This window comes from Hemibagrus wyckioides, linkage group LG06 (assembly GCF_019097595.1).
Source record: "Hemibagrus wyckioides isolate EC202008001 linkage group LG06, SWU_Hwy_1.0, whole genome shotgun sequence".
In the NCBI taxonomy this organism is placed as follows: domain Eukaryota; kingdom Metazoa; phylum Chordata; class Actinopteri; order Siluriformes; family Bagridae; genus Hemibagrus; species Hemibagrus wyckioides.
Genome location: NC_080715.1, coordinates 4,392,814 through 4,418,589, shown reverse-complemented (window position 1 = coordinate 4,418,589; position 25,776 = coordinate 4,392,814). Strand labels below are relative to the sequence as shown.

Here is a 25,776-nt window from a genome sequence, read left to right as displayed (position 1 = left end):
TAGTCATTATTAGTCAGTCAGTGATATCACAGATTGTTTTTAGCATGGTTTATGTTAAAACACTCTCCTCATAGGAGTCTATACTCGATACCATGAACTAGTTTCAATCATTAGCTTGGCTGGAGTGAGGTTGCAGTGGAGAAAAATTGGAGTTTCTTTCACTTTAGAAAAGTTCAGCTGTAAATAAAGGATTTGTTTTCATTTCATTTCATCTCAGCATTATTTCAGAGCTTTTTTTCACCCAGTGAGTTAATGTGTACATTTTCAGACTGTTACTCGATACCAGTATCGATACCGGTGCATTCCTTACCTACTATATGCACAAAATTGTCCAAAGCAGGAAGATACAGTATAATGTGTAAGAATTTAAGAAAAAGAGATGCCTGACCTTCATGGTGTCTAATACATGCTATGAAATATGGTCAGATCTGAGGTGTCTGATATATCATATAAATAATAGAAATAGAATATTATCGAGTCTCTTTATGTGTATTCATGGCACAGGTTCCGTGCGTAGGAGGCAAACATACCTGGATTAACGTGGAATGGAATGTAAAGAGAGTTGAACATGTCTCAGCTTGTCACACCATGAACACAGTTTATCAGGGTTTTTCCTCCTCAGTGTTTTCTGTGAAGGAACATATCATCCTGAAGTTAAACTGCAGGTCATAATCACACACTGTTCTGTTTACAGGTCAAAACACCTCCTATAATGACTGCCAAGTTTCTTGGTCCAAATTCTGCAAGGTATGTCCTCATGTCTTATTATACAGCAGTTTATAAAGCGAATGATCGGCCTAAAAATTCCTTCCACTACTTTAATCTGTCTTGAGATTTTAGTAGTTTTAGACTATTCTGTAGAGAATGTATTATTCTGGAGTATTTTCACAAATGTTTGTCTGAAAATCATTTTATTATTATTTAAAACTCTTTGAGAAATAAGATAAGATAAGATTCTTTTTTATGTATATATATCCCTTATCATTACTGCAGTCTTGGTTTTATTTCATTTAAAACGCATGATTAAGCGTGCTGTAATTTTTTGGGATCTGCATTTTGTGTCTTTTAGGAAAACATTCCAGGGAAGTCATTCAGCTTCTGGCTGTGGCTCGACTCCATCCTGGAGCTCATTAAGAAACATTTACTTCCTGTTTGGATTGATGGGTGAGTATAATCTTCAGTATAAACAGATATTAAGCTAACAGAACTTTTGCTTGTTGATTTTGGACACATTTTTGGAGCTATGATATTGAGCGGATGTGTAAGTAGATGTACGCCATACAATTCCCTGTGAATGAGCTGTTACTATAGTAACAATAACCCCCTGACCAATCAGAATCCAGACTTCTTGAAGTCCGCGCTCTTTAGTTTTACTTTATATCTCTGCTTAAGTCCAGCAGGTGGCATTAGTGAGCAGTGGCAACTCAAAGCTAGTGACTCTTTTCTGTGAAGGTGTATGTTGTATAATGAACCCCGCCTTGCTGTGTTGTGGGTCTGCAGATACATCATGGGATTCGTCAGTAAGGAGATGGAGCGTGCTCTGCTAAAGGACCGGGAGTCTGGAACGTTCCTACTGCGCTTCAGTGAGAGTCACCTCGGAGGAATCACCTTCACCTGGGTGGAGCAGGAAAATGGTGAGATATCCTACTTCCTACTCTGCAGAAGATCGATTTAGTGAGAAGGTGAGCATTGTCCTCCTCACAGCTTCACGATCCTGGGTCAGATCCTGGGCTCAGATGATTCTCTGTGGCACTGGAATCTCTAGTTTTCCCTCACTTATAGTACCTCAAACATGCGAGTAGGTGAATTTGCTAAGATCAGTCAATATATTGATTAGTCCATCCATCCATCCACCCATTTTCTGTAGTGCTTATACTACATTGGGTTGCCACATGTAGTCATGTATTCCTGAAAAGCTTGATGAATTTGTGTCTGTGTGAACATACACTATATTGCCAAAAGTATTCGCTCACCTGCTTTGACTCGCATATGAACTTAAGTGACATCCCATTCCTAATCCATAGGGTTCAATATGACGTCGGTCCACCCTTTGCAGCTATAACAGCTTCAACTCTTCTGGGAAGGCTGTCCACAAGGTTTAGGAGTGTGTTTATGGGAATTTTTGACCATTCTTCCAGAAGCGCATTTGTGAGGTCACACACTGATGTTGGACGAGAAGGTCTGGCTCTCAGTCTCCGCTCTAATTCATCCCAAAGGTGTTCTATCGGGTTGAGGTCAGGACTCTGTGCAGGCCAGTCAAGTTCATCCACACCAGACTCTGTCATCCATGTGTTTATGGACCTTGCTTTGTGCCCTGGTGCACAGTCATGTTGGAAGAGGAAAGGGCCAGCTCCAAACTGTTCCCACAAAGTTGGGAGCATGGAATTGTCCAAAATGTCTTGGTATGCTGAAGCATTCAGAGTTCCTTTCACTGGAACTAAGGGGCCAAGCCCAGCTCCTGAAAAACAACCCCACACCATAATCCCCCCTCCACCAAACTTTACACTTGGCACAATGCAGTCAGACAAGTACCGTTCTCCTGGCAACCGCCAAACCCAGACTCGTCCATCAGATTGCCAGATGGAGAAGCGCGATTCGTCACTCCAGAGAACGCATCTCCACTGCTCTAGAGTCCAGTGGCGGCGTGCTTTACACCACTGCATCCGACGCTTTGCATTGCACTTGGTGATGTATGGCTTGGATGCAGCTGCTCGGCCATGGAAACCCATTCCATGAAGCTCTCTGCACACTGTTCTTGAGCTAATCTGAAGGCCACATGACGTTTGGAGGTCTGTAGCGATTGACTCTGCAGAAAGTTGGCGACCTCTTCGCACTATGCGCCTCAGCATCCGCTGACCCCGCCCCGTCAGTTTACGTGGCCTACCACTTCGTGGCTGAGTTGCTGTCGTTCCCAAACACTTCCACGTTCTTATAATACAGCTGACAGTTTACTGTGGAATATTTAGGAGCGAGGAAATTTCACGACTGGATTTGTTGCACAGGTGGCATCCTATCACAGTTCCACGCTGGAATTCACTGAGCTCCTGAGAGCGACCCATTCTTTCACAAATGTTTGTAAAAACAGTCTGCCTGCCTAGGTGCTTGATTTTATACACCTGTGGCCATGGAAGTGATTGGAACACCTGATTCTGATTATTTGGATGGGTGAGCGAATACTTTTGGCAACATAGTGTACATGTGAATGTATGCATGTGTGGGTGAATGTGTGTGGGTGTGGGTGTGGGTGGGTGCTGGATATTGTGTGTTTGTCTGATGTTCTGTCAAAACAGAAAGCAATTTCCTCCAAACCTTAATTATATAAATAATCAGAGGGTTTTTTAGTGAAACCTCAGCAAAACCATAGACAATTTTTGAAAATAATAGAAAGGAGTTTGCATGTTCTCCCTGTGCCTGTGTGGGTTTACTCCCGGTACTTTCCTCCCACAGTCCAAAGACATTAGGTTGATTGGTAATTCTAAATTGCCCATAGGAGTGAGTGTGAGTGTGTGTGGTTGTCTGTCTATGTGTGTGACCGTTTGATAGACTGATGACCTGTCCAGGGTGTACCCCTGCCTTTCACCCAATGTGTGCTGGGATAGACTCCAGCAGATCCCTGTGACCTAATTAGGAATAAAGCGGGTATAGAAAATGGATGGATGGATGGATGGATGGATGATATACTATGCAAACCAATCAAACATGAACCGTGACAAAATTCTCTGTATATGCAAAAGGGACAGAATGTGTGTCATGGGCTAATGGATAAATTCACGACAGATTCATTAACGTAAGCTTTACCTTTCCTCAGGTGAGGCCAAGTTCATTTCCGTGGAGCCGTACACCAAAAACCGCCTCAGTGCGCTTCCCATTGCTGATATCTTAAGGGATTATAAGGTTATTGCGGACGGGATCGTCCCGGAGAACCCTCTGAAGTTCCTTTATCCCGACATTCCTAAAGACGAAGCTTTTGGGAAGCATTACAACAGTCAGCCGAACAGAGGCGAGTTCTGAACTTCGGCTGTTACGAAATTTCTTCTATTCTTAAAAAAAAACAAAAAAGTTTTAACTTCCTGTCTCTTACCGTTCTTACAGTTTGTCCGTATATCCCGACTATTTTGATTCCCATCTCTCTGAAGTAAGTGAGACTTTGGACTTGATAAGAAGTAATAGTTTTTCCTTAATAAACATAACATATATAACATAGTATTAAACATAAACACAGCATCTCATTATCTGAATCTGTGTCGATTCAGCACCACTCCTCCTCCCTGCTCCTCCCCGGAGCCACCATTATCCCCGGGAATGTCGCACATGCTCAGCCAGCACATCAGCCCATTCGAGATCGAAAGTGTTGTAAGTTTTCTTTCTCCTTTCTTAAAACCTATTCATATTTAATTTTTATTGTATCTTACTTGTATCCTATTCTATTATTATTTTTTTATTCGATGTTAATTAAATTTTTAGAATGTTTCTATCTGACTGTATTCTCCTGGAGTTTGTTTCCTCACACACTTCTGTTTTTAACTTTATTTAATCCTGTAAACGGATTAAAAGTGTCGTTAATTAATAAATAAAAACATACGATCGTCGACACAAGAGGAATAAGAGGAAGAAAACACTCCAGGGTATGCTGCTATAGGAAGACAATGGGACGGCAATGTAGTTTCTCATAATAATTTCTCATAGCAGCGCTTCCCAAAGTGATTCATTCCGAGAATATCACAGTGAAATATTTTTGAACATCATATATTTTTTATCCATTTATAGTTACATCTTGAGTTGATGTTAAGCCAAGATATAATAGAATTTTCTTTTCTTGTCATGTTACAAAAAGCCACAAATAAAATTAGAACTGGGTGAAATAATGACATAATGATGATGTCATTTATAAATAAATTGATAAAAAAAATCCTGTTGGAATTTTAGTTCACATGTTGTTTGAGATTTAATTTAATTTTAAATTCATGTGATTAATTGATTTTGTTTCAATTAATTCAGTGTTTAAGGTTCAATTTATTGGAACTCTACTTATATTTTAGTGGAAATGATGTCTCCTTGGAAGTTTAAAAAGATGTGAATTATTGAATTTGAAAAGATCGTTAAAATTTTCTCATTTATTTTAATATTTTAATTTATTTAAATATTAGTCATTAATGGTTAATAATTCATGGAATACAAAGTTTCAGATTCAGTTTATTTCTTCAAGAAAGACAAAAATACTATTTGTTTAAGAAAAAGAATCCCTGTAATCAGAACTAGCTACAACAGAATTTCTACAAAAATATAAATAAATGAATTAATATAAATTACTACACCAAAATATCTATACCACCAGCAGCTGAATCTATTAAACTATTGTGTTTTTGTCATAATAAATCAGATACAAAATGACTAAACCCACCCCTGTGTTGCCCAGCTACTGCCTCTCAACACAACACTTGATGTGTGAAGGTGAGATCAGATCTCAGGTAGTGTTAAAGATCACTTTTGAAAGCAGCACATTTAGGATCCTTAAAAATATCCCACCTGGACCTGAACACAAACCCAAACGGATCCCATTAAATTCCTGTAGAATTCATACGGGATATTTATGTCCTGTAGGATGACCTCTATAGAAATATTATAGAAATGGTCCCAAAATGTAACAGAAATTCATTCAGATTAGAATCCTGTACGAGTTTCTAAATGGAGTCTTTCAGGAATTTTGGAGAGATGATCAGCATGGTGACATTTTTTAATGAATTGAATTTTGTGTGTTTCTGTGTGTTTGTTTTGCAGATGAGTGCATTATAAACGCTGCTGCCTCCACTCTGCTCTGAGACGAAGACGTGGTGTGTGTGTGTGTGTGTGTGTGTGTGTGAATCATTTATGAAACTCGTCTTCGTTCAGTCTCAATTTCCACCTGAATGTTTTCTGTACATTTTTTCTGAAAAAAAAAAAAAATTAATAATAATGAAATGCTCAGGATTTAAAATCTTCAGAAAATCTTTATCAATGGTCTGAAATTAAAGACGTCCTGTATAACGTTTATATCACACGGACCACAGGGTCATTTGATGTTAAGTAATACATTTAATCGGTGCCACTTTCCACCCTAAAGGCTTTAAGACTTTTTTTAAGACAGAATGCTGTAGATTAGGAATATTATCACAATGCAAACAGGTTTTTCATCACTTCTGTGTGTTTTTCCCTTTATTTCTGTCACTGTTATTTTGCAAGATGATATAATTTGCTGTCCACTCTATGAATGTATAATTCTTTTGCATTTTCAATAAAATAATAAAATAGCCATGTTCCTTTGGATGCATCATAAAAGGCATAAAAGTCCTCAGGTTAGGTTTATTACACCATGTGGTGTGATGATGTGGTGTTCTTCTCGACTGTGATTATTTTTCTATAACAGCACTCAATATAGTTTATTATAAAATAGTAGAATAACCTATGACCGATTTTATTCATTTATAATTAGTAAAGTTTTTATTTTTAGTTATGTCTTATTTTGGGACATTCATAAAGCTTCCATGGTTTAAGTTACTGATATTCATTTTCTAGGCTTTTATCAGTAAAATATATCTGTGTTATATGAGTATAATGGGATATATCAGGCAGCAAGTGAACATTTTGTCCTCAAAGTTGATGTTAGAAGCAGGAAAAATGGACAAGTGTAAGGATTTGAACGAGTTTGATGAAGGGCCAAGTTGTGATGGCTAGACCACTGGATCAGAGCATCTCCAAAACTGCAGCTCTTGTGGGGTGTTCCCGGTCTGCAGTGGTCAGTATCTATCAAAAGTGGTCCAAGGAAGGAACAGTGCTCAACTGGAGACAGGGTCATGGGCGGTCAGGGTCAAGAAATGGTTCAGGAATGGTTTGATGACCACAACAACCAGTTTAAGTTGACTTGGCCTCCAAATTCCCCAGATCTCAATCCAATCAAGAATTGGTGGGATGTGCTGGACAAACAAGTCTGATCCATGGAGATCCCACCTCACAACTTACATGACTTAAAGGATCTGCTGCTAACATCTTGGTGCCAGATACCACAGCACACCTTCAGGGATCTAGTGGAGTCCATGCCTTGATGGGTCAGGGCTGTTTTGGCAGCAAAAGGGGGGACCAACACAATATTAGGCAGGTAGTCATAAAGTTATGCTTAGTCGGTGTATGCTGCATTGAAGGCGGCAGGATTCTGGGCTTGTTATTTCGTTTCTTGCCACTAGAGGTCCACATTGTTCTGCATGTCAAGTCCCTGTTCTGATTGTTCATTGTTTCATTACAGCCTTCTGTGTCTTAATTTCTTCTGTATTTAAGTTGCTCTTTAGCCCTGTTTCTTCATGTTGCATGTCAGTTTCTCAGTTTTCTCCGTGCTGACCCGAGTTCAAGTCCTGACACAAGAAGTCTTCAGAAAACAAATAATAACAAGGTACCTGAGACAAAGCAGGTTCATTAAAGCTATTACTTACCTGCTGGAAGCCATTAACTGTCAGGTGGCCACCAGCTTTCACAGGGCAGAATTTCATCCTTAGCTTTCTGAAACATCCTGGACACCTTGTTTCAAAGAAGGACCTTCAAGGACTGGAGGAACACCCTACAGACCTTATTCACACCTGTCATTAACATGCATCCTGCATGATCTCATGTGGACAGCACTAAGAACAGGTGTGAACCTGCATTATAAAGACACTTTGTGATCCAATCACTAAAACCACATTCTCGAAGTGTCCTGGACAGTAACAAATCAACATAATTTCTTAAGAGAAAAGGACAACATGGTTGGTTTTGATGGAAGTGATTTGTGTGGTTAGGAGTCGGCTGTATTTTTTTTTTTTAACTGAAATCATTTTTATTCTCTTGTATACAAGCTTTGGTCCTGAGAGCCTGCACTGGTGTCTTTTGTAGTGTCTTTACCACCTCACACCATGGAAAAACATAAAACTGCCCTCTTACTTGTTAAGGTCCTTCTACAATTCTACTGGAAGAATCACAGTCTTCTTTGGGAACAGCATCAAGCAAGATAGGTGAGCTCTCCAGAGAGTGATTTGATCTCTCTGACCTCCAGCTGATCTACAGCAAGCAACGTTGGACCAAGAACAGAAGGTAGTGAAGGACACATGTCATACTGTGCATGTTCGTGTTTGGGACAAATAAAATTTGAATTTTACGAATGTGAAAAAGAGAACTGTCCATCATCAAAGTGGCACTGGACACCATTTTTCTTGCACCATTTTTAGCAAAATATCCTGGTGACTGTCCACTTGTTCTGTACATTTTAAAATGTCCAGTGTTTTCATTCACATAAAAATCCACTGCTTTTCCGTGTTTCACCAAAAATCTGATGAGGTATGGCACTGTTCTAATTTTAATAAACCACATTATTAATTTACCATTTAACCACAAGACTAACCACAAGATCTACTAACTAACCACATGACTAACTAACCAACTAACCACATGGGGATGGATGGCTGGATGGATGGATGGATGGATGGAAAATCTCTCTCTTTCTTTTTGTTTTTGTTTTAAAAGAAATATTCTCCATTTATTATTTGAAGCAGGAGTAAAGACACTTAGATTGTTGTGTAAAAGAAAAGAAAGAAACTGATTTACGTGCAGCAGAAACCATTTTTTTTAAGTAAAAGTATATTTTTATTTCACAGATAACACGTGACAGAGTTCAGAGTATGTGTGAACATGAACAACTGCTTCAAATGACAAGTCTGTATAATTACTTTTAGACGTAGAATATTAAATAAAGCCATGAGGAAAAACCTGTGTTTGTCTCGTCACCCTGTACTGGTTCATAAAAATGAACTTCACAAATGTGCAATTCCACAAATTCAACATAAAATATTCTCTCTAACACACACACACACACACACACACACACTCAACAGAATATGTGAAACCCATTCCCACAGCCCAGTCTGAAATCAGTGAAACTCTTTGCAGTTAAATCCACAAAGTTGTCTTTCAGGAAAGCTGGAGGATGAAGACAGGCGTGTTCGCTGATATGGATTCACTGCGGCAAAGTTTGACACTGAGGATAGAAACAAAAACAGCACGTAAGTTTCCTTTAAACCTGGCTCTTATATAGATTCAGTATCAGTTAGCGTTAAAGCAATACTCTGATGTTTTCTTGTTTCATCTACAAATACTTGATTGTGAGTAAAGAACAGTGAATGTGTTCTAAACACACACAAACACAGACATGAACACGAGGAGGACTGTTTGTTTTGTTCTGCTAGAGACCAGAGGGGTGCACTGGACTGAGATTGTTCATTCTTGTAAATGAATAGTGTAAATGCATGTCTGCGTATAAACATCATCCTTATTAAGGTTTTCATAACTCGAGTCATTGTTACCAAATCGTCCATTCCGTTGTTTTTGTTAATGGTTTGTAGCACTCCGAATTCCTCTGGACTCAAAGGCAGGATTCTGTCTTGAAGTCTTCCATCTTTTCTACAAAAGTGAAAGCAATGGGACAATTATTCATCCATCGTTAAAGAACTCTGCTTTATTATAGAATAGAATTTTGATGATTGATATTATATGTAGGCAAGCGCACACTTCTGACACTGGAATCATCCGTCTGTCCATGTAAGGATACTTAAGGTCAATCGGTTTATCCACGTCCATGTCTTCTGGAGCTGAAATCATTAAGGATGTCCAGATTAATGATTTTTATTTAATGGTCCAGTCCATGTGACACATTGACACATTTTGGATTAAAGCAATTAGCTGTGAGCATGTACCGTTCGAGGAGATGCTGTAGTAGTGTCCAAACGCGACGTCTTTCGGGATGTCCGGATACAGGTAGAGCAGAGGGTTTTCTGGAATATTCCCTCTGTCCATTAGCGTGTAGTTCCGAATGACGTCGGGGAAAGAGAGGTTGACCAAATCCGACTTCCTGTAGGGCTTCACCGAGTGTGTTTGGGGTTCACCTGTGTTCCACACAACACAGAAAACGTTAGACGTGTCTGATAAAGAATCGTTAGCTCTGGCCTCTTCATTTCAGAGTAATAATATCCCACAGGTCTAGAGTATATGATTTTCCACAAGCTGAGCTAACAGCCATACCTTTCTTGGACTGCTCCACCCACGTGATGGTGATGCCTCCGTCTTTACATGTCTCACTGAAGCGCAGAAGGAAAGTGCCTGGGGGTTTGTTTTGTAGCAGAGTTTTCTCCTTCTCTTTACTTATAAAGCCCACTATAAACCTGAACGCACAGCAGAGTGCCAAGCGGGTTACTGCATGCAGTCTGTATTCTTCAGAAACTCTACTCTAACAAAACTAACCCTAACTGTCTTCTTGTCTTCTTACCCATCATTCCAGATATTCAGTAAGCATCGTTTAATGAGGTCCAGGATCCCATCAATCCACAGCCAGAAAGCAACTCCTCTCTCGTTCAAGGCTGTCTGGAAGAAAGAATCCAGAAATGGTAGGAAATAAATGAATGCTAGTTTAGAGAAGGTGATACCTGAAATTAACAGGTGACCTTTAATGACCATATGTGAATTTTACAGTAAATCATCATAAAGTAGGGGTGCAGTTAATGAGGCGATTACTGAGGTATCAGAATGAATAATGTAGTGAAAAATGATCATATATTTTCATATATGTAATACCTCAAGTAATTTGGCCATGATACATTTCAGTTGTGTTTTTCATGTTTTTTTAATTCTATGACACAGTTAGGTGACAAAGCAAACAAAAGATTTCACTCCTCAAAAAAAAAAAAAAATCCACATGAAACCCAGAAACGGTTTGAAATGAGCAGGACTGTCCTGTAGGTGGCGACAAAAACCTCATCATCTGTGACACCAAACTCAAAAAAGCTCAAAAAACATGAAGATATTCCACCACTGATGTTTTGTTTTCAGAGACTTCCTGTCACCCAAAACGTGGTTTAGTTTGTGGGCAGAAAACCAAAAAGCAAAAAAAAAAAAAAAAACCCTCAGAAATATCCATATATGTGTGAATTTGGCCAGCTCATAAGTTTGTGTCCTCATTACCATTAACAAACGCTTATTAATTTCTTTTGTTTCTCTTAAATCTCTAAAATATGTACAGTCCATACACACAGAATTATTTGATTTTATTGTTCCTGTTATTTTTTATTATTTATAGCTCCATATTCTATATTCATAAAATTTCATGTTACTCCTCATATTTGTGCTGTTAGGTCAATTTCCAATATAAAGGGATTAATTAAGGTTTATTTCACCTTGTCTCACATCGTATCTCAACTAAAATAAAAATATGGATCTTCCATAGAGCTGGAGAAGGAGATCTAAAGATAGATTTTTAAGTGCTTGTGCGGGAAAATGGAAACAATCTTTCGGGAATAGTCCAGAGCAGAGAGTGGAGAAAAATAAAACAAAAGAAACACAAAGACAGTAGGATACATGAGAATGTTCTCAGAAGCTAGGAGAGTAGCATTAATAAATAATATTAAGCTTGTTTTATTTTTTCTATTAATGATAATATTTTATTCTTTATCTTTTATAAAACATGTACATGAACGTCCTGCTGTTTTCGAGAGTCTGGTGAAATGGTCCTCTCTAAACCACATCCAGCTGTCTCCCCTGAATCTCTGCGCTCATGTCATCTGTCATGTCAGCATTCTCAATAAGTTTCATTTCATCAGGAACCTTTTCACCGTGAAAGAAGTGAAACGAACAAAGGTGTAGAGAAACAAAGTAGAACTGTAACAGCGTTCTAGAGAATGGGAATAAATCACAGTAACACGCTCACCTTAATGAACTTACTCCAGTAGACGGGAGTGTCCGGGTCTCCTTGAGCCTCAGGACCTGCGGTATGAAATACTCAGTTTATTTTATTTATAGAGTATTTCCTTATATAATATATCCCTATGGACATCAATTAGAAAATGAGTTACTTCACTTCCATTAGAGCAGATATAAACAATCCCCTCACCTGCTCCTCTATATTCTCTCTACTGAACTTAATCAAACAAAAATATAATAAAAAGCAGCTTATCGTGTTCGTCTGAAAACTTTACCGCTTTACCTCTAACTGTTACAAAGCTCTGACACTGGAGACTCCTTCCATCAATCTTAAATCATTTACTTTAAACTTTGAGGTTTCTTCCATGTACTTCCCTCCGAATGAGCTGTTGCTATGGAAACACTAATGTATCAGAACGATCGCATTAATATAAATCTGCGCTACTGTCAGAGCCTCAGTTATAGAAAATCGAACCAATCACAATCCAGAATGGATAAAATAAGGCATCAATTTACTGGATACCTAATAACATGACTTCTTGACTTTGTTCATTCAAATGTGTCCATAAATGTGAATAAACTCTACGCTCAGGTATATGCAAATTTTCACCCGATTCCTCACGTTACTAAGCCTTTGTATTTCTGCCGTGTTTTCAGGTTTTGGAACTTTTTCTGTTTTGTCTTCGTGTATCCGTAGCTCACCGAGTAGTTTATCTCCGAGCATGGTCAGTTGATCTGTGTTAAGGCCTCTCTTAGTGACCGAGGAAAATTGCCAGCTCAGAACCTTCGCCAGGTTTTCCCACATCATCGGAGGAGGGTTCAGGAAAAACCCAAGGTTCTGAAATAGAGTTTATTTAAAAGAGTTTATTTTAATTTGTTGTAAAAGAGAGAGAGAGAGAGAGAGAGAGAGAGAGAGAGAGAGAGAGAGACAGAGAGCAAGAGAGACCTGCTGGGAAAATGGCTCTTACCTGATAATCAGTACAGAGCATGTTAAACCAGAGGATGGAGGCCCAGGCGCTTGGCATCTGGCTGATATGAGATATCACAACTACAGGAAGTGAAGTGGTCTGCATACACACACACACACACACACACACAATTGTGTACTCAATACTCAACCTGCTCTACATTATGGATAGGTACTGTATAGTGTGTGTGTGTGTGTGTGTTTGTGTGTGGGTGTGTGTGAGTGTGTGGGTGTGTGTCTGAGCGAGCGTGTTTGTTTTTACCGTTATATCGATGGAGAAATCTGCTTGCTTGAGTTGAGTGTCAAAGCTGATGGAATGAAGTTCCTCAGTGATGACAAGAGGAGACTGGAGGGATAAGAAACCTTTATATTATCTTTTTATTAATTTTTGTATTTATTTATTTATTTATTTATTTATTTATTATATTTAACCAAATAATTACATTAAACCTGAACAACAGTAACTACAAACACCCACACAGACCCTTTCAACTCTCAGTATGGTGTTTGTTTGTATTACTTAATAACCATTGATTTTGGTTTAGAATGTGTCAATAAAAGCAAGGTATAAAATGAAGCAATTTATTAAATTAGAGAATTTTCTTAATAAATGTAATAATCAATGATAACATATAAATCTTATATATTACTATGGTATATATTACCATATCTATACTCTTATTTTAAAATGGGGTTTTTATGGGTTCATTAGATGTGTAGTGAAACATTTTAATTTACTAGAATTATTTTATAACAACAACAATAATAATAATAATAATAATAATAATAATAATTATTATTATTATAATTATTATTATTATTATTATTATTAAACTAGTCATAGATAATATTTAAAAAACACAGTAGGTCAAATTTTCCAACCTCATTTGTTTTACTTCCAATTATTTTCTGTTCTTTCAGTTGCTGTATGAAAATAAAAAGAAATATTACTTTTAGAACATTAATACAGAAATGGTCATTAAAATTACAACTTTATCTGCATTTTCACCCCCAAAAAGAAGAACAAAACCCCCAATACATCATTAAAAACTGCCTCACTCGTACCAAGTGCCGGAACTCAGCGGACAGGCAGCCGTTGGATTCCTCCATATTCATGACTTTACTGTTGGTTCCTAAGATATTGAACCTACGGAACCTGAATTAGAAGATGAAGAAAATAATGAGCAAACATTCATGATTCATTTAGCTTAGCAAAAAAAATAGAAAGTGCAAAGTTTTACCCCTTGACTGTATTCTTTTCTGTTATGTCCCTAAGGAGAAAATCAAGTTTAGCAAGAATGAAAACTACAAAATATAAATTACAGTTAATAAAAACAGGTGAATTGAGTATTTCGACATACAAACTTACTTATCGAAAGAGGCTTTAACTTTGAGCTGGCAGTTCAACTCTGATAGTTTGACCAGCAGCCTGGGGAAAAAGGAAATTTTGTTGAAGGAGCTGTTATTATTGCCCTTGCTGATGTTGAATTTTTTACCCAATGTCATGACATTCAATAGAGTGGCAATGGAGCAGAAAGTTGTATTTCTGATCTCATCAGTGGTTATATAAGTAAGGTGTGGTGTTAAGTTAGGTTACCTCTGTGTTCATGTGAATGACTCTATGGTTATTAGAGCGCTGTGGTCAGATGAATTCATTTTTAGGTTTCTCTGAATTAACTGTAGTGTTTAAGAAAGTATATGGTCATTTGAGTTAACGGTAGAGTTTATTTAAGTAAATATATGGTCATTTAAGGTGACTGGTGTTTGAGTAAGTATATGGTCATTTGAGATAAATTTGGTGTTTGTGTAAGTATATGGTCATTTAACTTAAATGTGGTGTTTGTGTAAGTATATAGTCATTGGAGCCATTAACCATGGCATTCATTTGAGTTAGCATATAATAATTTGAAGTGTGTTGTTCGTTTGACCTAACTGAGTTGTTCTGAGTTTTGAGTTAACTGAGTTCATCTGAGTTGACTGTAGTGGTCAGTTGAGCTAACTGGTGTACATTTGAGTTAAGTTGCAGTCATCCGAGATAACTTTGCTCCTTTGAGTTAATCTGTTGTCATCTGAGTTGACTACATTGTTCATTTGAGATACCTGTGGTCATTTAATTACATTGTTTTCATCTGAGTTAACTGTAATGGTCATTTGTGTTGCCTGTTGTGTTCAGTAAAGCTGCAGGCATTTGAGATGATTGTGTTACTTTAAATTAACCTGGGGTTATCTGATTCATCTAAGGTTTGATGGTTGCAGTTTGACCCACAGTTTATTTGATTCTGCCTAAACTTAAATAAAATGAATGAGTTCATTCATGTTCTTATAGCGTACCTGAGTTTAACTGTGAACTGCACACCAGTCTTCAGCACCAGAGGTCTCTGCGGATGCGTGGGCATGCACGGCTGCCTTTCCACCACAATGGAACTGAAAGACACAACAGAAGCACTTGCAGCCAGCACTAGCATATAAACCTGACCACAAAGCCTTGTCAAATTCCACCTCTGAACCCACAAAAGTGACGTACTTGATGAGAAGATTTTTGAAGAGCGACAGCGCCTGCTTCTGCAATGAACTCATGTTCAAAGCAATGGGGTCGTTTTCGTAAGTGAAGTTCTGAACCAGTTCCTGCAGCGTGTTCAGCTGATGACGTATCTGCTGCAAACACTCTACCACTGTAGTGAACCTGAGAGACACATTACGCTGATTTACTTATTGTTTAAAAGTATGTCGCATGCAAGCAGAAAGATGATGGAAAACATTTTCAAGTGTAGACAGACTGAAGATAGATTTCTGATTGCTAAAGACAGTTTAAATCCAGGTTTTGGCAGATCTAGTAGAGGTTATGTCTGTCTTGTAAGATCTTTTGGGTTTGGATTTGTTGCCAAGTTTGCAATGTTTAAAAAATACTTTGGTATATGGTTTATATTAGATATATCAGAAGTTAAATATTCTACAGTGAATGCTTCAATCTTTAAACTGTAGTGTAAATGTACATGTGTATATTAAAAAAAAACATCACCAGTGCTGTAACTGATCCAAGCAAGTATTTGGAGGTCCACCAATGCAAGCTATCTGCTGCCTCTGTTTCCACTCTGGAAGCTTTTCTGTTGTGAGTGTGCTCTGGGTCAGATCCGCTAATTTTAATGCGTTTAATAACTCAGCTACAACTACCTGCAGATACACAGACACATAAAACACACATAAAGGTATACTGTAGGATTAGTGTTTAATGTCTTTTGCTTTTCAGACAAAATGTATGGTGGTATTATGATATGTTGCAACAGATGGTATGTGGCACACAGGTGAGTAAATTTAGGTAAAGTCAAGTTCTTTGTATTCACCATTGTAAGGAAAACTGATGGGTTTGTCAAGCTTTCCCAAACTGCCACCCAGCCAGTTCTATGACTAACCAACAAACCTGTGTTTTGTTATGATTTCACAAATAAAAGAGCAAGTGCATTTTGCCAGCCTCTTCCTTGCAATTTCCAGTTGCTGCAGATGTCGGATTGGTTTCACTAGCTGAATCAAGTTAAACAACTCCTGAGAAAGCCATCATTCAGGCTAGTAAGAAGTGAAAGGCCAGTGGGAAGTTGAGAATGTCAGGAATACCCCAAATGATCTGGGCACTGAACATTATTCCTCCCCAGCAAGAGAGTCACAATGGTGCCCATTCACAGAAGAGGACGGTCAGTAACAGGATGCCCTTGGAACTCAACACTGCTTGACAGGTTTTCTCCCTCGGAAGGGAGGGACCATCATCACCAAGAGAATGATGTCGTCACCATGGCAGCAACTGGCCTGCTACAATGAGTGGCTGCTTAGCTGAACATAGTGTCAAGGTTCTGAGCCTAAAAGAAAATGTGACCACACCCAAGGTAATTCTTACATTTATCTCAACTGAGCAATTGAGCCTTGCTCAAGGACCCCAGCAGAGGCAGTTTGGTGTTCCTGGGATTCAAACATGGGATATCTTCCCATCAGTAGTCAAACACCTTAATCACTGAGATACCACTTCCACTGCCCAGCAGAGGTGGACAGTAAAGAAGTACATTTACTTGAGTACTGTACTTAAGTACACTTTTTGAGTATATGTACTTTACTTGAGTATTATTTTTTCTGGATACTTTTTATTTTAACTTCACTACATTTGAAAGACAAACAGTCTACTTTTTACTCCACTACATTTCTGTCAAGGTCATTGAATAGAAAGTAGTTACATTAATCATAGGATGATTTTTTTTCACTCTTGTAGCATCACGTGTTGTAAAGTTCAGTGGTTTTCCATAATTTTTTTAACTCAATTGCTCAACTGATCAATTGCTGACAAAATGGACAAAGATATGCTTTGTATATTATACACCATCAACGCATTGGTAATGATGTTAGTTAACACACAAAAACGTATGCTGTGTTCAAATCCTCATACTATGTGTCCTAAATGGTATTCAAAAATAGAATTAGTATGTCCCAAATCGTAGTATACTGAAAAGAGTATTCCAAAAATTCCTGGATGTTCTACTACTTCCGCTAGAAATTCAAAGTGCAGAACAATGCACACTCTAACGGGTAATATTGCCCACAACGCATTGCCCACAGGAGGGAGGAGCCTGGACAATGGTGTAAATGCATATTAAAACGGTGTAAATGAATTGTGGAAATATATATAACTCTTTGTTAAAGCAGTGTTGCTGTTGGGTGGTTGTACAGCTACAGTTGTGTAGCTGGGTTTTAAAGCAGGTTAGATTTTTTTTTCTGACCAGTCTTCATTTACAGACCATTTGATTGAAATGTGCATGAGTGGATACACATAGATGTGTACAGGTACATCTCAAAATTTAGAATATAATGAAAAAGGTCAATATTTTTTGTCACTCAGTTCAGAAAGTTAAACCCATATATTATATAGATTCATTACACATAGAGTGAAATATTTCAAGCCTTTATTTCCTGAAATTGTGATGATTATGGCTTACAGATAAGGAAAACTCCAAAATTCTGTGTCTCAGAGAATTAGAAGTTCAATATTGGAAAGTCATGGTGTCGCACCCTAATCAGCTAATTACCTCAAAAGACCTGCAAAGGTTTCCTGAGCTTTTAAATGGTCTCTCAGTCTGGGTCAGTAGGCTACACAATCATGGGGAAGACTGCTGACTTGAAAGTTATCCAGAAGACAGTCAATGACACCCTCCACAAGGAAGGTAAGCCACAAAAGGTAATTGCTAAAGAAGCTGGTTGTTCACAGAGTGCTGTATCCAAGCATATTCATAGAAAGTTGAGTGGAAGAAAAAAGTGTGGTAGGAGAAGGTGCACCAGCAAAAGGGATAACCACAGCCTTGAGAGGATTGTCAGGCAAAATCCATTCAAGAATTTGGGGGAGCTTAAGACGAATCCTAGACATGGCCTACAAATGTCGCATTCCTCGTGTCAAGCCACTCCTGAACCAGAGACAACGTCAGAAGCGTCTTACCTGGGCTGTGGAGAAAAAGAACTGGACTGTTGCTCAGTGGTCCAAAGTCCTCTTTTCAGATGAAAGTAAGTTTTGCATTTCATTTGGAAATCAAGGTCCCAGAGTCTGGAGTAAGAGTGGAGAGGCACAGAATCCATGTTGCTTGAAGTCCAGTGTGAAGTGTCCACAGTCAGTGATGATTTGGGCTGCCATGTCATCTGCTGGTGTTGGTCCACTGTGTTTTCTGAAGTCCACAGTCAATGCAGCCATCTACCAGGAAATCTTAGAGCACTTCATGCTTCCTTCTGCTGATAAGCTTTATGGAGATGCTGATTTCATTTTCCAGCAGGACTTGGCACCTGCCCACACTGCTAAAGGTACCATAAGCTGGTTCAATGACCATGGTGTTACTGTGCTTGATTGGCCAGCAAACTTGCCTGACCTGAACCCCATAGAGAATCTATGGGGTATTGTCAAGAGGAAGATGAGAGACACCAGACCCAACAATGCAGATGACCTGAAGGCCGCTATCAAAGCAACCTGGGCTTCCATTTCACCTGAGCAGTGCCACAGGCTGATTGCCTCCATGCCACGCCGCATTGATGCAGGCGTGGCATGAATTTTGCAATTCATGCAAAAGGCCCAACCAAGTATTGAGTGCATAGAAATGAACATACTTTTCAGAAGTCTGACATTTCTCTTTGAAATATCCTTTTTTATTGATCTTATGTAATATTCTAATTTTCTGAGATAGAGAATTTTGGGTTTTCCTTATCTGTAAGCCATAATCATCACAATTTCAAGAAATAAGGTTGCTAGGTTGCTACAAAAGGTACTGTAAGTATTGCATACAACAATGCAACAATAATAAAACAATGCGTTGACATTTACTTTTGATACTTAAGTACTTTTAAAAACAAGAACTTCTGTACTTTTACTTAAGTAAAAATCTCTTTACAACTTTTACTTGTAATGGAGTAATGTTTGACCAGTAGTATTTGTACTTTCACTCAAGTAAGGAAGTTGTGTACTTCATCCACCTCTGCTGCCAAGTGCCGACTTAGACCAAGGAAGAAGCCTGGGAGTGGCAGCTGCCTGCCATACTCTGTTTCGTAAAGAGGTAGCCCTAAATGTACTGTAAGCAAAGAACCTGCAACACCCCACAGGCCCTTGTCACACCTGGCATTAACATGCATGCTGCATGATCTGATCTCATGTGGACAGCACTAGGTCCCAGTGTGAACCTTCTTTATAAAAATTTGATAAAGGTCTGGGATATATATATATAACCACATCATATTTGTAAAATGAATGCAAATGCTCTCAAAGCATCCTGGAAAACAACAACAAAGGATCAACTAATTAACTCCATCATTGTTCTTGCCAAAAAATATGGTATCATTGAGGAACTGTTTGGAAATTGAACTAAAAAAATAGATCTGTCTGCTACTGGATTAATGGATAAAGGGTCTAAGGGTTGAAATGTAAGCAGCTGCATTTAGCATCGGCTTACCTCTCGCATTGTGTTCAGCCTTAGGTACATTTCTCTGATCTTCAACTCTTCCAGCTGAATCTCTTTTGCTATCTGTGTATTTGCTTCAACTTCCACTGAAAACACAAAGCATACATGATTGGATTACATCCAGATCTATTTAGATTCACTTGTTCTGTCACTTAGTATCAAATCCTTCATATCAGTGGTTCTCAAGCTCTAGTCTCTTTTAACTTTCTTCTATAAGGTAACACTCACAATGTTACACATATAGAACACATTAGGTCAGAGGTGACTCTGGTGATTGGACCCCTTAAATATAATAACTTTTTTCATCTAGGCTGTGATTTACTTGACTTATTTACCCGACTTTGAGAACCGTTACATGAATAAATTCAACAATAAGTTATACATAGCCGTTTTATTTTACACACACACACGCACACACACACGCACACACACACACACACACACACACACACACACACAACCCCCATTAAACTCTTACTTCTACTCTGTAAAGTTTTCCTCTTGAAGTCATGCTCGTCTTGTAGCTCCTCCAGAGCCTGAATGTCCTGTTCTGCTTTCTGTTTGCACACACATTAAGGATCATTGTGAAATTATACTTTATAAAGCTCCATTACAATTAATATTAAAGTTACAACATGTTACAACATGATGTAGTAGTTACAACAAATACTGAGAGAGAAATGAATATCAGGAAAGTTGAAAAATCAGATACACATTCCTGTATACAGTTAAGTGTTTCAGTATTTTTTTAATTTTTTATACAGGAGAGTGTGTGGTGATATTTAAACATTAAAATAAGGTCAGTCATATTTTACCTGCACTTTTTTCTTCAGCTCGTTCACCTGGTTGTCCAGCTGTTTCTGCTTCTCCATCACAATGTTGCCCTGAGGTGAGCCTGCATTTTCCTAGAGAAAAGGACAACATGGTTGGTCCTGGTGAAGGTGATGTGTGTGTTTGGGAGTCGGCTGTCTTTATTTCGATGTTTGTTAAAAAATATTTTTCATTTTTCACTGAAAATACTTTTATTCTGAGTATATTCACAAATATTATGCAGTCTGACGCGCAGATGTGGTTGCAACTGTTTGCTGACTGCCTGATATTATGCACCAGATCTCACAGACCATCCCATCCACCATAAAAAGCCACGTTACATGATATCACTAAATATAAAACCTGTACAATAAATGACACATACTCTCAACTACCATGTGCACTGTACCTGTGTTCTGATGGCCGTCTCCAGAATTCTTCTTTCAGCATTCAGAGAGTTGGATATAATCATAGCCATGTACAGTGTATTTTCCTGAAAGTGTTCCTACAAGGAAGATAAGAACATTTTATTGTCTGTAATCCTAAAGCAGATTCCTTCAACAGATAGACACTGAGGATGCCAGAGGAAGAGATTTTTCAGTTATGGAGTTAATGTGATTCGTTTATCTGTGGAATTACTGCACCTGTAGGTTACGTTGTATTTTGCGGAGGTTGTGCTGAAGAAGGAAGTTGTTGGTCGGATGCAGACGACCGTAGAGCTCATCCAGCTTACTCAGAAGTTCGTGGAAGCGCAGCCTCGCTAGGGACTCATCGAGAGCCACAGCATCCCTGTGCCAGATGATAATAATAATGACGATTATAATCAATGATCACGGCCAGTCTGATTTATATATTGGCCGTAGAGAATGTGATAACGATGATAAAGAGTGTTGATGATAGTAAAGATCAGAGAGAGTAGTGATGATAGTAAGATTTAAATGAGATTCAGTTTGATAAGATTCAACTTTAATGTCAATGTGCAAAGTACACACAAATACAAGAGTGCAATAACAACAATTTAAGTGCAATATCCAAGTGCAATTCTTTCTCACAAAGTTTTTTGTGAAATTATTGTTATTCCTATTTTTTCTTCTGTACTGACATAAATTCCTTATTTTTCTGTTTTATATTTGCACATTTTTTCTACTTTGCTGCTGTTGTAACATGGGAATTTCTCCACTGTGGGACGAACAAAGGTTTATCTTATCTTATCTTATCTTATCTTATCTTACATATACAAAGTCGAAGAGGTTAAGGTTAAGAGCAGAGACAGTGGTGATGATGGTAAGGTAAAGATCCTTGGCTGCAATGTCTGTTATTCTATTATTTTCAGATATCGTACGCAATACTTAATTTATACAGTGCACGATACAGTGAAGATTTTACAGAAATTGTTATATATATTTAGTGATCTAGATGTTAATGTTGTTTATTTTTAAATAATAATAATAAAAAAATACACACGAACAATTCATCCACATTGTCCAGGGTGGTTTTTTTGTTCTTCACATTGTATACTAAAGGTGTAGTTCTGTCTCCACAGAAACATGTTTTATGTGGTTTAAAACGTATGATTCAGAATAATGGCGCTTAATTTCATTATCAAACGTTTTATCCTTCAATAAAGTAATGTGAACGCTCATAAACTAGCCTTAGATGTGAACATCTGAACAAACAAAAAACAGCTTTGACCGAGAATTGTTACACGCATATTGACGTCTCCAGTGTTCTCCCTCGACACATTAAAGCAGACAAAAAGGTTTTAATATATCTAGCATATCGTTTCTCACCAGTCAATGCTTTCAATCCACTGGCTGAGGTATTCACGAATCTCCATGGGGAACATATCATCGTAGAGCTGGCCGATCTGCTCCAGGTATCTTGAGTCCAGCTGTTGTAGCTGGTACCAAAGAGCCATCTACCAACAGATTCAACAATCCGTATTAATTCATGTGGATAGTGGTGAAAAACACATCCCTTTTTCCTCCTACTATAATGGATGTTATTTTCATATTGTTTTTTGTTGTTCTTTTAGGAGCTTCTTGTTTGGGGTCACCACAGTGGATCATCTGGTCCACATAGTTTTTGATTTTGGCACAGGTTTAATGCTGGATGCCTTTCCTGACATGACCCTCCCATTTTATCCAGGCTTGGGACCAGCACTAAGAGTTAACTCTTCAGTCATTTCATTTCATTTGCATTTGATTAACTTTTATCTGGTAGAGCACACACTGGGGCTGTGCAGAATACTAACTACCATCTAATGTGAATCACACATCATTCAGACACCGCTTATTACACGCAATACTGAAGTATAAGAAGTATATGAAGTATAACACAGCATCCTTTTCCTCATAAGTATGACATGCATTAAATCTTCCCACAGCTGAGACGTTGGCATTTATGCCCTTAAATGGCGCCATTTGGGTTTTTTTTTTTTGGTTACTATTGATTTAAATGATTCTATAATGATTGTAATGGTCTTAATTTAAGGGTTTGTTGTGGCTTTGTGTTGTGATATGTTTAAGATTCTTTAATTAATGAGACTAGTTTTCTGGTACTGGTAGTGAACTAGAATGAGGATGAGTTTCTCCAAAGCTCTTCTTCAAAAGGGCGTCTGTTAAAGGATGTTGACAGTCCATGCAAATTACATGATTTTACGTCAATCAATATTTAGTTAGTCTCCTTATGAGCAAATTTACACACATACACATGCAGCTAGATTCTGGAGTTGCTCTCTAGGCAACCACATCTCCATTCCTCTCACCCTAAACACCAGAGCTCCAGTATGTGGTGTCCTTCCACCAATCTTTATCACCAAGTACGTGACTCAAACTCCATCACCGATCCCAATGTTGAGACTACCTACAGGGAGGAAGTAGCCATCCTCACCGCATGGTGCTCTGACAACAACCTCTCCCTTTTTTTCAAGAGGAAATCTTTGTTGATTATTAGAAGAGGAAGAGAAGAGCATACACCCCTCAGCATATAGAACATCGCAGTGGAAAGAGTGAGCAGTTTTAAATTCCCAAGAATCTATATCACAGGATATCTCGCTTGGTCATATAAGAACAGCACCTTTATTTTCTAAACAGATGAAAGAAATGGTCTTAGTGTGAAAGTCAGCAGTAACGTGAACAGTTCATCACTAGAGCTGCTCTATCTCTGGTGCGAGACACGTACAGCAAAGAAAACACTAAAGAAAACACTCAGTATCGTCTTAGACGTGCACCAGTTACTAACCTCATGCTCACTGGAAAGTGATTCTGTAGCAAACAACCACAAGACTAATCAATAGTTTCTTCTGATGGGCAGCCAACCAGCTCACACCACACACACCTCCTCCTAACCACCTTCTCTGGCAAGGTCACTTCTACACAGGACTATAAAAGCTTATCCTCCAACTGAATCTGTAATACAGAAATATCTCACTGCCACTTTATCTAGTTTTTGATATTTCCAGTATTTCCAAAATCAAGAAGACTAGTATTCACTGATTAAACTTCAAACTGTATTCCTTGTTGTGACTTTTTTTTTTTCCTCCCACTCCTGTCTAATACCGTAACTCACCTGTCCTCAGTCTATATTTAGACCTGAGGTTTAGTAATCTGTATTTCATTATACTTTACACTTTTGTATATGAATAACCTCGATAAAAGGCTTTCACTGAAGGACACACTGACTCCTACTAACATTCCAAGGTTTCTGTCAGAACAAACGTAACCGTGAATGAACAAGAGAAAAAGAGGTTTAATAAAACTACACAACAATGACATGGTGCATTCACAAGTGTTCACAAATACAATGTATGTTAATGATTACGAGAGAGAGAGAGAGAGAGAGAGAGAGAGAGAGAGAGAGAGAGAATAGAAGTGAAGTCCTCAGAACCTTTCCGCATGTTACCCTCATGATAAGAACAGCAGTTAAGATAAAACCCATGTGAGCTGTAACATACTTTCTTAAGCAGGTACATGGATGAAAAGCTTAAAACAAACAAGTAAATAAATCTGATGCAAGTCAAGATTTTTCTGCAATCCGTTTTCTTTTTTTTTTTCCCTTATATGGTTATAGCTGGGTGCAAAGAATGTAATACAAATATTAAATAAACCCAACTGCATGCCCTTTATTGTGCTTATAAGAAATTATAATATAATGTAGTGTAATATAATATAATATAATATAATATAATATAATATAATATAATATAATATAATATAATATAATATAATATAATATGATGTATGATAAATGAGTGCACTTTTGCAATATTTTAAATGTCAACAATAAGTGCATAACAGCAACCATAACAACAACAACAATAATAATAATAATAATAATAATAATAATAATAATAATAATAATCATAATAATAATCATAATAATAATTTGCATATCTAGCTATTAAATATACCGAACTATTAAACATACAGCTAAGTGATCCAAAGACAAAATCTTGATCTAGGTCTTTAAATAAAAACCTTCCAGGTATTAATTTTTTTCCACATTTCATAAGCAGGTCGCGTGCTCGGAGTACAGAATAACTTACCTTTATTTATAAACGCCTTCGGGTTTGGTCCGATAAAGAAACGGTTCCGTGTTTAGAATTATAAAGGTCTTATCGGTGTACAGATTATTATAAAATATCTTTATACAGGTTATTATACAGAGTCTGATTGAGAATGGTCCAGCTGTTGGTCAGGATTCTGCAGCAGCTTTATTATCTCTAAACGTCTTAAACCGAGCACATGAAACCCCAGGCACTGACCCAGCTGACTGTGGAAACATCAGCCAATCAAAACGCGAGATTATCCTGCTCCGTCCTGTCTCCAGCCAACAGCCAATCATCAGCGAATGCGCATGTGTTCGCCCCGCCCCGTTCTCCTCTCGCTGTTCTCTTCAGTGCGCGTCCTCCCTCCGCCCGGCTTCATAAAACGTAACTCAGGAGTGAATAGAAACTTATGAAGTCGCGACAGTGGGAGGAACTGCAGACAAGCAGATGGACATCAAGGCTGCTGAGATAAACATGAGTACAATTCCAAGCATTTCATTGCAGTTGCTGTTTTGCATCAAGATGCCTTCTAAAGGAAAGCTATCATTGAAAACTTAATTATTGTAATAATAAAAACCACAGGGTGTGGTGTTACAGTAAGGAGTGATTATAACAGTCAGCGGGAAAGATGTAGAAAAAGAAACTGATTTTGTTTTGAGAACTGTTTTTAAAGACAATTTGAACTAGATGTGTAGTGGTAAGGGAGAGCAGGGTCAGTTGTATCAGGGGTCTGTTGG

General features: G+C 38.0%; 2 protein-coding genes across 3 annotated transcripts in view; one reads left to right on the top strand and one right to left on the bottom strand.

Moving 5' to 3' along the window:
• Nucleotides 1-6,289, top strand: part of stat4 (signal transducer and activator of transcription 4) — a 33,486-nt gene extending 27,197 nt beyond the window's left edge. For both annotated transcript variants that reach the window (XM_058392217.1, XM_058392216.1), the window contains exons 17-23: nucleotides 695-747; nucleotides 1,070-1,164; nucleotides 1,501-1,634; nucleotides 3,809-4,000; nucleotides 4,093-4,135; nucleotides 4,254-4,353; nucleotides 5,779-6,289. In XM_058392217.1, coding sequence (XP_058248200.1) covers nucleotides 695-747; nucleotides 1,070-1,164; nucleotides 1,501-1,634; nucleotides 3,809-4,000; nucleotides 4,093-4,135; nucleotides 4,254-4,353; nucleotides 5,779-5,793 — 632 coding nt within the window. In that variant the 3' untranslated portion in view covers nucleotides 5,794-6,289. The remainder of the gene's footprint in view (nucleotides 1-694; nucleotides 748-1,069; nucleotides 1,165-1,500; nucleotides 1,635-3,808; nucleotides 4,001-4,092; nucleotides 4,136-4,253; nucleotides 4,354-5,778) is intronic.
• Nucleotides 6,290-8,638: 2,349 nt separating this feature from the next.
• Nucleotides 8,639-25,255, bottom strand: stat1b (signal transducer and activator of transcription 1b). Its single transcript, XM_058392215.1, has 24 exons — nucleotides 25,037-25,255; nucleotides 22,281-22,408; nucleotides 21,135-21,279; nucleotides 20,900-20,995; nucleotides 20,496-20,585; nucleotides 20,159-20,237; nucleotides 19,672-19,766; nucleotides 15,732-15,883; nucleotides 15,237-15,395; nucleotides 15,044-15,136; nucleotides 14,082-14,141; nucleotides 13,954-13,983; nucleotides 13,778-13,868; nucleotides 13,595-13,636; nucleotides 12,975-13,058; nucleotides 12,714-12,812; nucleotides 12,448-12,583; nucleotides 11,753-11,808; nucleotides 10,319-10,413; nucleotides 10,075-10,214; nucleotides 9,750-9,938; nucleotides 9,563-9,644; nucleotides 9,360-9,456; nucleotides 8,639-9,034 (listed from the first exon to the last, which is right to left on the bottom strand). The coding sequence occupies exons 2-24, from the start codon at nucleotides 22,406-22,408 to the stop codon at nucleotides 9,014-9,016; spliced, it is 2,259 nt and encodes a 752-aa protein (XP_058248198.1). The 5' UTR covers nucleotides 25,037-25,255; the 3' UTR covers nucleotides 8,639-9,013.
• Between the last annotated feature and the right edge of the window lie 521 nt (nucleotides 25,256-25,776).